Source organism: Podarcis gaigeae, assembly GCF_964106915.1.
Source record: "Podarcis gaigeae genome assembly, chromosome: 10".
Taxonomy (NCBI): domain Eukaryota; kingdom Metazoa; phylum Chordata; class Lepidosauria; order Squamata; family Lacertidae; genus Podarcis; species Podarcis gaigeae.
In genome coordinates, this window is record NC_139686.1 from 72,645,974 (window position 1) to 72,665,238 (window position 19,265).

The following is a 19,265-nucleotide window of genomic DNA, read 5'->3' on the forward strand; positions in this document are numbered from 1 at the left end:
TTATTTTTCAAATGACGGACTGATTGTGATTAATTCTCAGTTAAACATCTGGCTGGTTCAGATGACCACCTTGAGCTAGGTTAAGAGCTTTGAGAACTTGAAGAAAAGTCCCTTGATCCAGGGACAGTCCACATACATATTGGCCTATTCCGACCTCTTTTTCTTAATGGTGACACGGACCACTCATAACGCAGCAATATTCTTCACAACTGTGAGCAGAGTAGTGGGATGAGGTAAGTGAAGACAAGCGATAACAATTAGCTATAACATTTTCCATGGTTCCTGCTCAGGCTGCACAGAAGAAGCATTTTAGTTCCTGAAATTCTTTCTGATTGTGCAGGTAAAATATAACGGATAGAATTCTACAGGATGTGGTCTTAGTGTGTGAACACAGTCCAGAGCCAAGGATCCACAGACATGCAGCTCCAGGTGGAGGTGATGTGAGGCACCATCCTGGTACCCAGGCATCTTCACTTGGTCGCAAGTGGCTAACAGCCCAGAGAAAAATGTGCCTGATGCCTAGGGAATTTTGAACACTGAGTACCTCCCATTCACATGTGATTGGAGCAATTGGTCATATTGGTTCTTTTAAAGATGCAAGCATGGACCAAAAAGATTTATTGAAAAGCAAATGGAGCAGGGAGACCAGGAATGGCTCCTCCATAAGGTCTGGTCCAGTGAAACCAAGTGAAGCTGGGGGGAAAGCACACGCTCGTGGTGGGGACAAAAAGTGAGAGGCATACGTGCTTTGCAACCAATTTGTCACCAATTTCACAGTGCCTTTGCACAGAACCCAAATGGACTGGGGCTGCAACACTCAGGCTAGGGCTTTTCAGTAGCAGTGTTGCAATGACAGAAAACTCTCTTCAAGGAAGCTTGCAGGTGGCCATGCTACTGCTCAGTTTCGTATGGCTAGTGATAATTGTTTGTTCCAGGCATTTTAAAAGCGTGAGGGTGCATTGGAACAATCTGCATATTGTTGCTATTCTTACATTTTAATGTTTTTTAAAAATTGCATTCCAATCATTCTTGTACAAAACCTTGAGCGTTTCTATAGAAAAGTGATGTATCCATTTTTTGTTTTTCAACAAAATGCAGCTTTGAAAAAGCAGTCCACATCCATTGCACTGCATTTTCTCATAGCCCAGGCTGCTGTCACTGGCTGATAGTACACCAGTATACCTATCCAGGATGGTTTCCTTCTGTTAAACAAATACTTTAGCGCCCCATTTAACATACACAATTGGGTGATTTGACACAATGCTGTAATTGCCACTCAAAATGCATATGCAAGAAACAAGAAACATGTGGATCCTTACCTTTTCTAAATCAGTCTGAGAAGCTTGCAACAGAGTCTGACCAGAAAGTATCCAGTGTTTGCCATGACCTATGTAAGAACCCAAGCCCTGTTCATGAAGCCAGTTGCAAACTTGCTCCTTTGTCCATTTAGCAAACGGCATGTCCAATTCACTAAAATTGAGAATGTTAGAGAAGCGTGACACATTTAAAGCATTTTCCTCCAAGTGCATGCATACACATAATCTAAAAATTTAGAAGTATTTGTGTCTTACTTATTGGTTTGTCCAAGATCTCTCGACCAGCCTAATCTTGGTCCTGCTGTTGCTCTTATTCCTCCTCTTTTGAACTCAGTCTCTGTCATGTCATCTGGATTAAATGTGGTAGACTGGCTTCTCCTGAGTCTAAGCAAAGGCCAAGATAAGGGAAAGCCATTAAAAGAAGTATACAATTTGCAGTATGAAGAGTGTAAGAAGAGCCATCTAGGACAGCTTCCTGTCTGCCACAGACACCAACCAGAAAGGGTGAAAAGCTCACCTGCAGCACTTAAAGCACTGTAAAGGTAAAAGGTAAAGGACCCCTGGATGGTTAAGTCCAGTCAAAGGAAACTATGGGGTTGTGGCGTTTGACCACAGACAGCTTTCTGGATCATGACTAAACTGCTTCTGACGCAACGGAACACTGTGACGGAAGCCAGAGCGCACAGAAGGGGGCAGGCAATCCATCCCTAAGCGTAGTTAAGAAAAGCCCCAGCATCGTATTCACCTCAGCCTCAGAGCGGAACTCTGGATTGGCATGCTCTACTTAACAGCATAATGAATTGAGTCATCTCCCAGTTACCTTCCAAACAACTTCTTGATTCCTCTTGCTTTCTTTTTGGAGTCAGGAGAAGGTGGAGTCAGAGGCCCGTCTGCTGCACCTTTTGGTCGAGGCGGCAAGCCAGCCAAATCGAAGTGGTCTGCAAATCCTTTTTCTGTCTCAGCTATTAAATAAAAGAAAATCTCAATTAATAGTATGTCAGTCTGTAGTTCTTCAACTGGATTACCTTAAGTTTCCATTTCTAATTTTTGAAACAACCTTGGCTAAAAAGTCACATGAATGGAAAGAAAGGTAATTTAATTGTGTGCTCCTTTACTTGGCATTTAAAGTATCATTCAATTAAAGATCTTCTTAATAAACTAATACTGATTATTGTCTCTGCTATGACTGATCTTTATCCCATCACCCTTTATTACAAAAGTATACAATACACTAACTATAGCCCTAAGGCAAACACATGGTAAAAATTTGTATAGCTTCCTGTGACTGTCTGGAAGGCAAAGGCTTCTAGCAATTGTGTTGACAGCCCTTCGTGTATCTGATAAAAGTCCAGGAATAAGGAAATATAGTGAATACGGTTAGGTGATCATCAGCAATTAATAATGTAACACTAGATGTGCAAGAGATTGATACAGTGCAACTGTAAAAAAACAAAAACAAAAAAGCATACCGGCTTTTAGACCTGATGTGGGGAATTCATGGCCCTCCAGATGTTGCTGAACAACTCGCTGTCATCCCTGGCCATGGACTATCCTTGCTGGGGGGTACATGGGAGTTGTACTTCAGCAGCATCTGGAGGATGAAAACTTCCCCACACCTACCTTAGGGGAAAACCCACTTTAGGAAGAAGCTGGAAACATTTTTGTTTTTATAGGATTTGAAATGTCTACTTTCTGTTGCTATTTTGATTTTATAAATTGTATCTGAAGAAGTGTATCTGAAGAAGTGTGCATGCACACGAAAGCTCATACCAAGAACTGACTTAGTTGGTCTTTAAGGTGCTACTGGAAGGAATTTTTTTTTGTTTTGATTTTATAAAATGTGTCTGCTGCTTTTAGACTACATAGTTCTAACTTGTATTTTGCATTGATCTTGATCATTTTTAACTGTAGTGATCACATTTTTGTTTCTTTGCAGTAAGCCACTCTGGATGCTCTATGAACAGAAAAAGGGTTTAAAAACATTAACACTAATAACTCCTCATTGACATTTATGTTGCTCTAGCTAGCATCAGCGAAGCCAATAAAGTCATCCAGGACTGGAACTATTTCTGAAGCTGCTGACAATCCCCCTACTACTGAGCAAATAATTTACAAAAGATAATTAACATTTAGGATTGGGCGAACAGCTTATTTACATACATTTGTTTATTTTTTTAAAAAAGCTAAGGATATATCAGCAGTGCAATGCTTCAGCAGAGATGTGCCAGCAAATGCCATACAAATTGGGATAGAAAACAACAAACCAACAAAATGCCAAGTTCCTCTTTTCACGTTACACAATATCAAACCCAGGTTTGCCAGTAGAAGGGCACTCACCAGAGAGCCACAGCACTAACTCCCAAATGACCACACATGTATGATATGTGTGTTTGCAAACACACTTGTCCTCACCTCAAGCTCATAGTTTACCATTTTACATGGGACTATTAGCTGCATAGCTAAACATATATGCGTGAACTCTCTCTACAAGAAGCTTAAAAAGAATGCTCAAAAGCAATGACAAGAATGCTACCATATAAAATTATTCAAAATAGTAAACAGTAATGGCCAAAAATGAATTATAATGCATTTATTTTCAAGTTAGCCAGAGCAGCTATGGAAACACTATGACTGTTTGAAAGAAAAAGTCATTGATACCTGAGATAAGCTATATAGATAAGTCAAGCAGGCTGCTTGGATTATGTGAATGGAGGCCATGTTACGTTGTGAATATACTTCACTGTTTTGATTCTTTAAAACCTGGAATTCTTACAGTGGGTTCTAAATATACTGGTAGGAAGCAAGTTCCATTGATTTCTTTGCCCCATGTTGCCTTCTCATTTGTTATACTACAGCAACATGGTATCCTCCAGATGCTGTGGGCTGAAACTCCCCACAGCCCCACCCAACAAGGCCAACAGTGAGGGCTGATGGGAGCTGGAATCTGACAACATCTGGAGGGCATCAGCTGGGGTAAGCTGCACAAGAGTCTGCAACCATCCCTGTGGGAGGAAAGGAACAAATAAACTGGTCTCAAGGAATACTTGGACTTGCTCTTCTTTTTATATACCACAACTTGGGGCATGATGCCTGAAGCATCTCATCTCCTTCATGCCAAAGTTGCCTCTAGGAAAAAACACATTTAGTCCCTCTTACGTCAGAAAGATGCTGCGATTCATTTGGTCTGGATTTTCTCAAACACTTTTCTATGGCAGTTCTTGTTAGTATAGGCCATTACAACTAAACAATGCAGCCAGATTTTAGTAGTGTGCATGAGCGGCAAAGAAATGGATGAACGTTCCAGTACAGAGGTCTGCATGGCCGTGGCTGAGCAATAGCAGCTCTCAGAACATGGCGCCAATCATGCATGCAGGTCTACTATACCTAAGGTGGGTGCACTTGCACTTCGACTGCGATCTTCAGACATCCAAATAACGCACATAACCACACGCAGCACAAGGGGGAGGAACATACCCGGGGCAACAAGATAAGACAAATCAAAACATGACAATGGCAAGACAAGGGAAGAAGAATTCCCCCCCAAAACGATGCATGCATAACACAGAGAGCTAACACACAAATAGGCCAAATGAGAATTAGCACTTATTCCATTGCTCAAACCAAACAATTCAGGAAGAGTTTTGAGATCTACAAAAACAGAACAATGTGCAACAATTACCTTCCCACTACTTCACATTTAAATATTTCCTTGCACGGTTCTTAAATATCTCTTTCCAATATGATTTGTTTGCCGCTATTTGCAGTGGAAAGGCTGCATTACTAGCACATACTGGCATTTGCCTCTGGCAGGCTAGGAACAAATGTTTCCTGGTTCTGCTGGATCTCTCAGCGGCTTTTAATACCATCAACCATGACATCCTTCTGGACCGTCTTGAGGGGCTGGGAGCTGGGGGCACTGTTATACAGTGGTTCCGCTCCTTCCTCCTGAGCCGTGTTCAGAAAGTGCTGGTGGGGGATGAGTGTTCAGACCCCTGGGCTCTCACTTGTGGGGGCCCCAGGACTCCATCCTCTCCCCCATGCTTTTTAACATCTATATGAAGCTGCTGGGAGAGATCATCAGGGGGTTTGGGCTGGGTGTTCACCAGTATGCGGATGATACCCAGCTCTTCCTCTCTTTTAACTCAGAACCAGTGAAAGAGGTGGATGTCCTTGTATGAGTGTCTGGAGGCATTTGGAGGACGGATGCCAGTCAATGGATTGAGGCTGAATCCTGACAAGACAAAAGTACTGTTTCTGGGGACAAAGGAATGGCAGTTGTGGGGGACACCCAGGTCCTGAATGGATTAACTGTGCTCCTGAAGGACCAGGTACACAGCCTGGGAGACATTTTGGATTCACAGCTGTCCAAAGAGGGGCAGGTTAATTCTATATCCAGTGTGGCTGTCTACCAGCTCCATCTGGTACGCAGGCTGAGACCCTACCTGCCTGCACACTGTCTCGCTAGGGTGGTACATGCTCTGGTTATTTCCTGCTTGAACTACTGCAATGTGCTCTACATGGGGCTACCTTTGAAGGTGACAGCTAGACTGATAACTGAGAGCAGGCATCAGGACGTATAATGCTGGCCCTAAAAGACCTACATTGGCTCCCAGTATGTTTCTGAGCACAATTAAAAGTGTTGGTGCTGAACATTAAAGCCCTAAACGGCCTCGGCCCAGTATACCTGAAGGAGCGTCTCCTTCAGCTCAGACACTGAGATCCACTCTGGCGGTTTCCTCACTGCAAGAAGTAAAGCAACAGGGAACCAGGAAGAAGGCCTTATTGGTAGTGGCACCCACCCTGTGGGGCACCCTCTCATCAGACATCAAGGATATAAGTACAACCTTTAGAAGACATCTGAAAGTAACCCTGTATAGAGAGGTTTTTAATGTTTAATACTTTATTATATTTTTATATATGCTGGAAGCTGCCCAGAGTGGCTGGGACAACCCAGTCAGATTGGCACAGTACAAACAAATTGTTGTTGTTGTTACCACACAACATACCCAATTACCACAGAGAATTTACAAGAGTGCAGGAGAATACATGCTTTACTTGCCCATTGTTCTGCGAAAGAACTGGAATCCATAGCATTTAAAATTTTGTTTCATCTTCTTGTTCATACGTCTGCATCTCCCCATGAAATATGCCAGCGGAGAATATCTCCCCCTAGTTGAAATATAGATAGTGGAAAAACTCTGCCTTTACTGAACCTACCCAAGTTAGGTGCACTTGCTGTCCTTTTGCTGCTTTTGATCTTGAAAAAGCCTCGCCCAAAAGAAGACCGGCCCTTCCGAGTCCCAAAGGCATCTTCTTCACCTGGGGATTTGGGAGGGAGGGTTCCATATTTGCTACTCTCCATCGATGCTTTGCTCTGTTTGTTCAGGAAAAGAAAAGTTAAAAATTTGCCATTGTACTCAAGCGTTCAGCAACACATGTGATAAATTAGTGCTTGCAGCTGGGTAGCATACGAAGTAGCCTTATGTTGAATCAGGCCATTGGTCCATCTAGTTCAATACTGTCTACCTTGATTGCCAGCAGCTCTCCTGGATTTCAGGCAGGGGTTTCTCCCTACCTGGAGATGCCTGGGATTAAACATGCAACTTTCTATATGCAAAGCAGATGCTGTACCACTGAGCTACAGCCCTGCAATAGGTTGTACTTGCAAATTACGGAGTGATATCATCTGTTAAAAACTATTTTGAATAATTTTAAAAGGCAAATTGATTCATAAAAATGTAAGTCTTTAGAAGAGGGGTTGCTAATCTGCAGGTGTTGTTGGATCCCAACTTCCATCAGCCCCAGCTAAAATGGTCAACACTCAGGGGTGAAGGGAGCAGTAGTTTAGCAATATCTGAGGGCCACAGGTTAGCTGTCCCTGCTTTTAAAAAAATTAGTAAGCAGGAGTAAGAGATACGTCTACTAGGCTTAAGATCTCCATTCCCCACCCTCGTTCTGTGTATGTTCAGAAGGCACAAGCACACAACTCAAAGAAAAAAGGCATTGTATACTCTGGTGTTCAGCATGTGCTTTTTACCAGCATGCTGATACTGTGGTAAAGGGGAGGAGGTGCTACCAGGATGCTACAGTAATTTGGAGTCAATGACTGTTTTCTATCACCCAAGGCTTCATAAACTATATGAAACAGTGAAAGAACAGCAGTTTTGGTGTAAAGATCCTGGTTCACATTAGGCCAAAATTGACCACTGCACCAGAACTGGGAAACTCTGGCTTAATATTGATGAACAAGCCAAGAAAATGAGCAAGGATATAATCTAATTCCATCTGCTTCATCAGGACTTAGGTGAGTGCAACTTTCTCTGGATTGCGCCTGCAATTTCTTCTTTAACCCACAGCACAGAGAAACATTACCTTTTCCTGCTTCTGCACAGACTCTTTGTCCTGCTAGGGAAAAGTTTGAAGCATTAAACACTTTAAATAAACTTTGATTCAATGCATCCAATTAATTTCAACTAAAACATGTTAGTCTACTTACAACATTTACCAGAGTGTATTAATTTGGCTGCATACAGGGCAGCCTATAAAAGCATTTTAAAGGTTTCAGAAACTCCTTATTTGAACAAAACTGAACTGCAATTATTAGAAAAGGGTAAGATAATATTTTCTTTGAGAGAGCCTTTGAACAGAGTCTAAGTAATAAGGATTTATTGAACAAATGGATATATACATCCAAAGGAACATACAGCCCCGCTTCTTTCCCCATGATTTGAGATCAGACAAAAAGAGCTTCTTTTACATATGCAAGTCATCATGTGTGAGCTACACCCCAGAGGAAAGAACTGAACGAGAGGGAAAGACAGATGATATTCAACTCAATAGTTGTGCTAGTCCAAGGATTAGCACCAGTGCAATTAGGTTTTCCCTTTCTCCTTCCTGTGTGCCCCACCTCATCGCCAAATCTGCTCCAAAGGTTGGGGGGGGTGGAGTCAGAACAGATATAGGGGGAAGATATGAGGAGGAAAAGGGGCAAGTATTAGTTGCACAAAAAGAAACTCTTGAACTGATGGAACATTTTGCTTAGTGCTATGCTGAATACAACCTACAAGTTGGGTCAGCATTTTTAAGAAACAGCTAACGGTTAATTTAAACAAAGACATAGGCCTACGTACATCAGAGACTTCTTTCTTCAAGTTTCCAAGACTGCTAGATTTTTGCAGAGCTGAAGTTCTAGAATCACAGGAAAAGAAGAAAAGAAAAATAAGTAACGGATCTTGCATCCTGAACACAATCTTTTAATAATAATAAAGGTTAAAGCAAGATGCAACTTTATTTAAACAGAGGAAAGGGGGAAGAAAGGGCAAGTTAAAGCAAATTTTGTCTCCCTCTCAACTATAGTGATACCTATATGAATCTGAATGGTTATACAGTCGTACCTTGAAAGTCGAATGGAATCCGTTCTGGAAGTCCATTGGACTTCCAAAATGCTCAAAAACCAAACTGCAGCTTCTGATTGGCTGCAGAAAGCTCCTGCAGCCAATCAGAAGCTGTGGAAGCTCCACTGGACGTTTGGGTTCCAAAAGAATGTTCGAAAACCGAAACACTCACTTCTGGGTTTGCAGCGTCCAGGATCCAAAACGTCAGAGTTCCAGAATGTTTGGGATCTAAGGAATGACTGTAATACCATTTCATTGACCACTACCAGTAGATTATACCAGAAAATGACTTCTAGACCAAGAAACACCATGGTTCAAATCTTATTTTTTGCACAAACTGAGTAGATAGCTATAGACCTATTATCTCGCTTACCATCCATCTGCAAAAATGAGGATATTAAGGGCTGAACTTTACATGACAAGAAAAACATGTGGTTTTCTACTCCCACATATTATTTATTGAAGATGCACGCTGTACCCCTCCAAGACAATTTTAATCATTTCCCCCAAAACTGAAATAAACCTGGCTGGGAGCAGCCTTTGAAGGTGATAATAGGCATGGGAAGGGTTAAGAAACCCTCAGTCCCAGTTCACAATAAAGAAATTCACATGAAAATCTTTCCTAATAACTTTGAATGTAATTTTGCCTAATATTCAGTGCACATTTTTGCAAGCAATTCTCACTAATATACACATTCCCCCTTAATATATGCATTTTTGTAAAAACATTTTCAGTTTGAGAACTGCATTGCAAAATTCAGGGAAGTGTGAATTCCAAAGAATTGCTGGGTTTTGATTCACATATTGTTGCAGATTGTGGGATGAATTAGGTAGGTGTACATTAAAATGCACACTGAACCAAATTTCTTTCCCAACACTAACTTGCAGTGATATGTACACACACACAGCATTAAACACAAATTTCCCATTTTTCAAGCTACATGCTGATAATTTATACACCCAAAACATCAAATTGCATGCTATTTTTCAGATTGAGGGTATGAAGGCATCCAAAAATGTAGCTGTTCAATGTTTCAGACATGCGGTCAATGAGCATGCTTTTCTGTTCTGCATTTCATGTACTTTAGAAGCCATAGCGTCATTCAAAAAGTAAACCACCATTTCATTGATTACAGAGGCTGAAGAAATGTATTCAGAATTGCAACCTAAGTATAATACACATGCTTGAAACCCAGAAAATTGTGTACTTAGCTAATGCAATTGCTTTTTTCAGCCTCTCTTCTCCCCACTGCTATGACATTTGTGCACTTTCCAAGTAACTTAGACCTACAATCCTACACATACCTATTTAGGAGCAAGTCCTGCTGAAAATAGTGCAACTTACTTCCGAGTAATTGTGCACTCTTAATTATGTAGCAGCAGAATTGGATTAATCCTGATGTGGGCCATTTTAACTTTTCTGCAAGAGCACCAGCTCAATTCAAACATGATCTGTGATAACCAGGTCTCCAAATACTGTATTTTTCGCCCTATAGGATGCACTTTTCCCCCTCCAAAAATGAAGGGGAAATGTGTGTGCGTCCTATGGGGCGAATGCAGGCTTTCGCTGAAGCCTGGAGAGCGAGAGGGGTCGGTGCGCACTGACCCCTCTCACTCTCCAGGCTTCAGGAAGCTCTCCGCAAGCCTCTCCGCAAGACTTCCCGCCGGGCTCCCAAGGCTTGCGGATGGCAGCCTGCGGACTTTTCAGGGAGGTGGGGGAATTCCCCCATCTCCTAGAAAAGACAATAGAAGCCGTGCAGCCCCTTTAAAGAGCGTGCGGGTTCTGCGGGAGGTGGGGAATACTCCCAGAGCTTGTCGGGGCTGCTGGGGGAAGGCTTGCGGATAGCAGCCTGTTCTGGGGGCTGGGGTCGGGGGAAGCTCGGGCTTCCCCTGCCCCAGCCCCGTACCTGGGGGGGGAATAGTTATTTTCTTTATCCCCCCCCCAAAAAAAAACTAGGTGCGCCCTATGGGCCGGTGTGCCCTATAGGACAAAAAATACGGTATATCGGCCAGCTCAAAATCAGAACTGCTGATCTGGTTTTAGTTTCCATCTGTTCTGCACTCCAGCCTGTAGGGGTAGTGACCTCCAGAGATGTAACTACAATTTGTCAATTCAGATATCACACTAAAGCTGTAGTAAAATCTCCTTTCACCATGGTTTGCTTTCAGGGCTGGTTCAAATGGTAGTTAAAGAGTCTAATATTTGGCTCATCACACAAAAGGGGTGAATGAATGGGCTTGTTTGTGTGGGAACAAGCAGACCCAATCCCACAGCTGATTTCCATATCTCAGGAATGGATGGTAGAATTCAGGCCTAACTGCACAGGCCACAATGTAGACACTCCATTCCCCCTTGAATGTGCAGGTCCAGCAAGCAGGCCTCATGCACCTCCATGGGATGGGGCCTTCAAGTAACATCTAAACTAGCCCTCTCTTTCGCATCTCCCTAGTGCTGTATTTAGTAACCATTAAGATTTCCCTCCAGAGCAAGTTATTATGATTTCAGCCTCTGTCAAATGCATTCTGAAGGAAATAAAAGTCCACCAAATGCCACTGAAGTACCACTTACTAACCGCAAACTGCCAAAAGGCACAAATTGTTCAGTACAATATTCTTTTCATACTGTCCACTTCTGCTCCGATTCTTTACTAAGAGAGTCTAGTAAGAATATTATACTGAAGTAGTCAGTGCAGAACTTTTGTGTTAGAAATTCTGTTATAAAAAAAGTACACCCCAATTCAGCAAAGCATTTAACTAAGTCATTAAATTATGCATGGGTGATAATGATTAAGAATTTGGGCATACTAGCAGTCCACTATGCCAGCCAATTTCTCCTTTGTCTTAATGCAAAAGGCAACCACATATACTTTAGGAATATATTACAAAATTCTGTAAATTCCTGGTGCTATATAGCTTGTTTGAAGGCGCTTCATACTGCAATAGAAATGGAAAACTGAACTAGATTAAAACAGCAAGCATCAGGGTGAGGGAAGGAAGCAAGAAACAATATAAACAAAGTATCACATTAAATTGTTCTCAGCTTTTAAAATATCTCTGTGCACAATTACAAAATACTTACAATTTTGTGTCGCCTAGCTGTGTTTCCATAGGTGCCATCGGTGTGTGTTTTTCACTGTAAAAAGCAACAAGTTAGAACATGGTGAATTTAAGGCATCTACTAAAAATATGCCCTCTCATAAGGGTCCGCTTGGGTTACTGGGCACAAAAATAGCTTTTCGGCTCCCCCTCTTGCGTGCTGGTGCAGAGAGCAGGCTCTGGGAGTGCTGGGGAGTCTCTCTCTGCCCTTCCCCTGCTGGCTGCAGAACGGCTCCAAGGGTTTGGGTATATGTGATTTTCATGTATATGCAGAACACTTGGAACCAAAATCCCCATGTAAGATGTGTTCGTAATTTACTCCATTTTGCCATTTCATTGTCTTAACAACCTTCCATTTTTGGAAAACCTACCACCACCACCACCACACTGTTGCTGAAGCTGTAGACCTTAATCTGTTTTATCAAACAGACATTATGTCATTATTCAGCACATTTTTATCACAACTGGCTTTCTTTCTTTCTTTTTCGGGTAAAGTATCCATACCTGGCATCACTTGCAATAACTTTATCAGTTGATTCTGTTGAACGTCTGGATGTTGGTGAAAAAGAAGGAATGGGAACTTGCAAGACACTAGTATGGATCTGTGGTGAATTCTACAAGGGGGGAAAGCACATTAGCACTCCCGTGAGAAGGCAGCAGAGATACACATTAGGCACACAATACACTCAAGGCTCAACAGCCTGAAGCCTTCACATTTTATCATTCAGGTTCATCATACAGCCTACACTTGATAGTCATAGATCCTCATATCCAATTTATCTATACAGTCGTTGGAAAATACAACTGGAGCAAGACCTCCAACATGAAATGTTACCTATTGCACAAAGCAGAATACAAACAAGGCATACAACTCTTTCGCACCATCCAGAACGCACTCTGAGATCACCTGAGCACTCATCTTAACATTCGCACATAATTCTGACGTTACACCCATCGGTCTACAAGGCAAATGCTTTAAACTTCGTAGTATCAAATCCTCCTTAATTCTATTGTAACATTTGCCATGTCCTATTAGACAAAGCAAAAAGGTAGATTTTAAATCCTCCATTTAAAGAAATTTCCTCAAGTTATGCTACAAACTGCTTTTTGGGTGGGGGACCTTTTTAAGAGTGCTTGCCATGCAACATAGAATGCTACTATTTAAGAAACCGAAGTCAGAAATCCCTTCTCTTTTCTTTTTAATGTGAGCCATGGCAGTGGGGTGCTGGGGGGGGGGGGCTTCTAGACCCAAAAAGTGACACATGAACTTTTATTTATGAGCAACAACAAATATAGCTAAGGTAAGGCAGGCAGCCTCTTGAAAATCAATTGGCACATGAATTTTTAAAATCCTCTTTTTTTTGTTTTTAGGTGATGAATGCATATGTTGCAGCAGCCTCTGTCTTAGCAGTGGTATCCTTTTCTGCGATGGACTATGATAGCTCCAGATACTTCCATTTTAATAACTACTTGTATTTTAAATTAACCAACCACTTAAAAAAGATCTGCCTTGTGATAAATCAGGTACCTTTTTAATTAATGTTATTCATCAACTTAATATTGCAGTCCTCCTCTAAATTGGTTCATGAGATCCAATCCTATGCAATTTTTGCACTACTGTGTCCAAAGGAGCTTACTCCTAGTCAAGTGCACAGAGAATTGCAGCCTTAAGTCCTGTGACACTTTCGTAATATAAATCATGGCTTACTAAACCAGGAGAGGGCTGTGGAATCATTTGCTCTCTTTCCCCATCCCCACTCACACTCCAGTTTCCCTCCCAAGTTTCCCGTTGTGGTTAATGGAGATGGTGGGGGATGGGGAATCTGAACATTTGATCCAGTTTACTCTTTGTTCGGGTGGCGCTGTAGGTTAAACCACAGAGCCTAGGGCTTGCTGATCAGAAGGTCGGCGGTTCGAATCCCCGCGACGGGGTGAGCTCCCGTTGCTCGGTCCCTGCTCCTGCCAACCTAGCAGTTTGAAAGCACAAAGTGCAAGTAGATAAATAGGTACCACTCAGGCGGGAAGGTAAACGGCGTTTACCCTGCTCTGGTTTGCCAGAAGCGGCTTAGTCATGCTGGCCACATGACCCGGAAGCTGTATGCCGGCTCCCTTGGCCAATAAAGCAAGATGAGCGCCGCAACCCCAGAGCTGGCCACTACTGGACATAATGGTCAGGGGTCCCTTTACCTTTTACCTTACTCTTTGTTGCTGACAATGGTTAATGCTAGATCTACACTGTCACTAAACGTAGCAATAAAAATAATTTAATCCACAAATCATCATGTAGCTATTTCACCTCAAAATCACAAGACCCAGAAAGGGAATATATCTATGTAACAAGGGAAACTGTACTAAGTTAAGCCTTACATTTAAGTCTTTTACAAGTACAAAGTTTAATTTCTAACAACAGCTGGGACACCAATTAAGTTTACAAGAAAGCAAATCTAGAAGCAGGGAGCGAAATATTAAAGAAATACCTTTTCAGGAGTTTGTGTTCCAAACTCTTCGTAGTTTGGAGAGCCTTCTCCTGGTGTAGGGGATGGACTTTTCTCATATTCGTTTAGAATCTGTTCATCTGACAAAGTCATTGAAAGAGATCCTGGGTTTGTAGACTCCTCACATTCCCCATCCTTTCCTAACACCACAGAAGAGAAATTCTATATGAATATTCTCACTCTGAACACAGACCTAGCAATACTCAGGCTGACATTCTAGTCTAGGGATTATGGTTTTGTAACTAAAACAATTGCTGAACATGCATCGGTGCTTAAAAGCTAAATCCAATTCCAAGGGATGCGTGATATATTGATTTCTTCCTTTGGGCACCTGCACACACAATGCAATTGTGCAGCTGCTGACACACAAGGACTGTGATCCTAACAGGCAACTGCAAACATATCTACTCAAAACTAATTCCATCTTGAGTTGAATGGGGCTCATCTTCCAGGTGAGCAGGTACAGGAGTGCAGCCTAAGTGTGATAAAAATAGAGGCAATCAGGGGAAATGGTCATGCCAATGGTTTTCCTAACTGCACTTGGGTAGACTAGCTCAAGGGAAGAAATCAACAACAGACTCCCTGTTTTGATATAGATGACATTATTTCAGCCTGGAAGGCCTTTCATATGTGAATGTATTTGCCGTTTCCAAGAATGTGCCAGACCACATGCAAGTGATAATGGACCCTGGTCTAGAAGCCTATGGGAAGGGATTGCTAGGAGCTTCCACTGTAAAGCACAAGCAAGTTAATTCCATATCAAACAGAAAGAACTAGGGAAAGAAACACGTATGACAAGGGAAGAAATAAAGGCAGGAGATTGCTATTCTACAGCGGAGACCAGGATATGATGAAGCAAGCAGCACACAGAAAAACGCTGTAAGGAATGCTGCAAAGCATTTCAGACCTCAAAGGATAAATCTATCTACAGTTCAGCCTTAATGATCCCCTACAAAATGCCTGCAAACAGTGAAAGTGATGATTCTTTGGGGAATGGCCATGGTTTCATCATGTAAAGTTTTACATTTTACATTTGAAAAGTTTTATATGTACATTTTTGCATTTTGGTAATATCGCAAGTTGCTTTTCTCTAACGAGATTCCCTAAAAAGTTGAGGGTTCGTTTGTCAAGGCACAAATTCAAAACCTTGTTTGAACATTTCAGCTGAATCATCTGTCAAACACCATGAGGGTTTTGGTCTCATCATCTTTCTCTACTTGAGCTATCCCCATTGCAGAAAATGAATGAGGGTAATAATTAATTGGAAATGGAGAATGGCAATCAATTACGGAAGAAGTTGAGTAAGAAAAAAGACATTCAACTAACTCACTCAATCCCACAAAAACCAATTGCATCTCATCCTGCTGCTGCACTTCCAAATTAAAGTTTGTAAACCCCACTCTGCCAATCAGCATTTGTCATACAGATTACAAAAATGAAAGGTTGTGGATTGCTCCAGCTGTAATAAACAGCAGGTGATTGCTTTGAATACAAGTGGCTGTGACTAGGAAGGGCATCCAGACCCACAGAACACTTTAGGCACCATACACAAAAGTTAAGCATTTTAAAGTGTCATTGTATTTAAATGGGAGAGGCAATTAAGCACTGTTCTTAGTCTTCCCATTACAATTAACAGAACTTGACCAATTAATTTTCAATGAAATGTGCCATTAGTGTTTTCAGATTAAACCATTAGCCCCAAATAAATGACTATCCTGAGATGCTAACAGGCAACTGAAGAATCCTTGAGTATCCAGATCTACCGGTTCTTTTTTGGAATGATTTATGTCTTCTGCATGTAAACAAACCTAAACTTGAGAGGTTACTTGGCCATTTCATTGAAAACAGAATGGTGTTACTCAGTTAAGGAGAACAAACATATGGTAAAACATTGTAAAACGACCCATGTTAAAGCTCTTGAAGTACCTTTTTTGACCTGAGCCAGTATCACCATGTCCTGCACTTTCTTATATCGATTGAGAGACTGTCGAAGCTCCTCAATCTTCCGATCCTGGAGAAAGAGAGACTCTTATCTGTTGCAATTAAGATTGGTCTTTTGCTTCCATGCACTTCTAGGGAACATTGGATAACACCACAATTTCAAAAAATAAAAAATAAAAATGGTGGTGGCAAACAATGGGCAATTGTGAGTTAAGAAATCCAAGGTGTTAGACAAAGAATACTTCAGAATCCCTCGCACTAATCAAGCAAAGTCCCACTTGTTGTATTGCACTCTTAAACTTTGCCATTTTCATTTTGGGGAATTGTTATTGATTCTTACCCCTTAATAAGGGCCATAATTTGTGCTCCCATCTTATTGATTCCCTGCAGAAGCCACAAGTTCAACTGAATAAACAAATGTGAAAACTAAAGAACATTCCGGTACCTTTTCTTCATTTGCTGCCATTAGAGATTCTACAGCTTTCTTCATTTTCTGCACCTCAATATCTAAAACACAGAAACAACCAAAAGTCAACTGAAGTGCAAGCAGAAAGCTAAAAAGAACCATTTTTAAAAAGCAAACTCTAAAGTTTACAATGTGTCAGAAGCAATCACTTCCTCTTCATTTTAGAACAATCTAAACATTTCAAAAAGAAGAAAGCAAATCAAACACAGTTCTTATGGAGCAAGTTATAAGTGACTTACCTTCATAACTTTTCACAAAGATCAGTAAACATCATATCTCACACACCTATTATGTTTTAAGAGTGTCTAAAGCACACAAACATTGTTTCTGCACTCCTGGCAACATAACCTTGAAAAGCGAATCATTTCCCCCTCCATATTCAAGCGCCTCAGGTGACAGTAGCCTGCCACCCAACATGACCATGGCTGATCTGACTAAATACTTTCTTATTCTTGGGCACTACAATGCTAAAATTCTATAAAAATGCAATGCAACACTTGCCCTAGATCTCTCTCTTAAATTATTAGATGTTATAAACAAGTTCTTAGAGATTAAACCAATTATAATAACATGAAATGCAACAATATTTCATTGTGCCAGCAGCCAAGCATTCCTTTGAGATACCAATAAGTTCAACAAGAGCAATGGAATTAGGCCGTTGATGGTAATGATAAAAGAAACTGATGGCATTGTGATGCTTAGCCGTAAGTAAGAATGGTTGTAAAAATGAGAGAATCATGATGGGATGGAATATATATATCTGCTGTGATGAAAAGTCATGCTAAAATGTATAGTTGCAGCACAAATATAAAAAGAGGTTAAAACTTGAGTTCATTATAAACTCTGCTTCATCCTTTATCCTCATTAACAATGAACATTCATACCATTCAGAGTTATAAATTAGAAAAATGTATTACATATCACTCCCTGATTAAAACCTTACAATCTTTTAATTTCCTACTAAATATCAGCTGGGTTAAAACTTATTTCCCTTATATCAGTTGCAATTCATTCAGAATTTCCTATGTTCTCTCCAAAACACTCAAGTATCAGTGGAGCAAAGCTGAATATCATTGTATTCCATGGTCACAATCCAATTGCAACTTGGCTCAGGCGCAACACCAAACCATGGTCTGGTATTACATGACGAAGTTCTGTGCTCCCTTCTCCCTCCCACATCTCATGTGTAAGAGGTGTACTTTCCAACTTTCCAACTCTACAATTCTATTCTATGTGCTCCAGTTTAGTTCCTCATTGCCAATTTAGTAGCAAATCATAGGTTCTAGTTACATGCAAAGTAGAAAAGCTATAGTTTGTGCACAAATGACATTCAAACTATGGTTTGCACAAAGAATAGTTTGCCCTGTTTGGGTGTTTTTTCATTAAATCAGTAGTGAGAGAAAGCACTGGAACACGCAAGCACAGGGTTCATTCATGCAATGCCAGATCATGGTTCTGCATTAGGTATGAAACTAACCACAAAGTTAGCCTGCTGAAACCAATGTCTCTTGACAGCATCCTTAATTCTGAGTGGCCTTACAGCCCAATTGCTTTTCCTCTTACGAGGGTACCAAAAATAGAAAGATATAAAATAAACCAGAAAGAAAATAGATTGTTCCTGTGAGAATAGAATATATAGATATAGCCTACGCTGAGATTAATCCTGGCAAATAGATTAAAATAGAAGGTTGTTTATTAAATATTTAGTTTATTTCTTAGGCAAGAAATCAATAGATCAAATGCTTTCTAATCTGAAACAAAAAAATGGAAGATTTAAAATGCAAGATTTCATTTTACTCTTTCCATTTTGATTTCCATTGAAAATGAGGATGGAAGATGAAGCAGTCTAACAGCATTTTGTTAAAATTGTTTTATATGGCACATGCAGAAAGCTGTACTGGAAAAGTGTGTCAAATGTAAGTTCTTGTGGAAAGACACCAAAAACCTTACTTTTGTCTTTGAGCTTCTTTTTACAATTTTCATCTGTGCAGGAAAACCCATTGAATTTGAAGTTAGATGGAGTTTATACGCATTAAAGCAATTTCAACAGTAATGAAAATAAAGTCATACATAGTACAGTTCTTATTCATGATTCATATAATAAAGTAGTGTTTGAACTGCATCTCCTCACAATTTTCATAAAAGTGACTCTAGGTTTTGTATCTTATTGCACAAATCTCTTCACAGATGGAAGAATTCAGCACATTTTTACATACATCCCCATCCCTATTTTGAACTTGCCAAGATACAACTATTTATAATAATTACTATGGTAATCTTTTTATTTATTTATTTTTTATATTTGCAAACCATCTTTCCTTTTGAATGCTTATATCCCAGTGGTCTCCCATCCACATACTTATGACATCCATGCTGCCGTAGCCTCACCGTTAATTAATTTTTGAAATATATTGTTTTAGAATCTGTCACTGACACACGATAATACCCAGGATCTCTCAATACTGCTCAACTTGGGATTTGTTTACATAATAACTTATCCTCAGATGGCAAAGCTGTATGGATTTCAGTGTCCCTTTGAGACATTTTTATTTCAGTG

General features: G+C 40.7%; 1 protein-coding gene across 50 annotated transcripts in view; it reads right to left on the bottom strand.

The window, feature by feature from the left end:
* The window catches only part of PPFIBP1 (PPFIA binding protein 1), a 120,932-nt gene that overhangs the window by 17,271 nt on the left and 84,396 nt on the right, over positions 1–19,265 (bottom strand). For 6 of the 50 annotated variants that reach the window (XM_083701375.1, XM_083701353.1, XM_083701368.1 and 3 more), the window contains 14 exons: positions 18,659–18,691; positions 16,688–16,749; positions 16,228–16,312; positions 14,284–14,441; positions 12,311–12,420; positions 11,790–11,843; positions 11,594–11,644; positions 8,447–8,504; positions 7,689–7,721; positions 6,534–6,690; positions 4,701–4,733; positions 2,137–2,278; positions 1,572–1,700; positions 1,320–1,470 (listed from right to left, as the gene is read on the bottom strand). In XM_083701375.1, coding sequence (XP_083557501.1) covers positions 1,320–1,470; positions 1,572–1,700; positions 2,137–2,278; positions 4,701–4,733; positions 6,534–6,690; positions 7,689–7,721; positions 8,447–8,504; positions 11,594–11,644; positions 11,790–11,843; positions 12,311–12,420; positions 14,284–14,441; positions 16,228–16,312; positions 16,688–16,749; positions 18,659–18,691 — 1,256 coding nt within the window. The remainder of the gene's footprint in view (positions 1–1,319; positions 1,471–1,571; positions 1,701–2,136; positions 2,279–4,700; positions 4,734–6,533; positions 6,691–7,688; positions 7,722–8,446; positions 8,505–11,593; positions 11,645–11,789; positions 11,844–12,310; positions 12,421–14,283; positions 14,442–16,227; positions 16,313–16,687; positions 16,750–18,658; positions 18,692–19,265) is intronic. The other 44 variants (XM_083701384.1, XM_083701366.1, XM_083701359.1 and 41 more) reach the window with 15 other exon arrangements.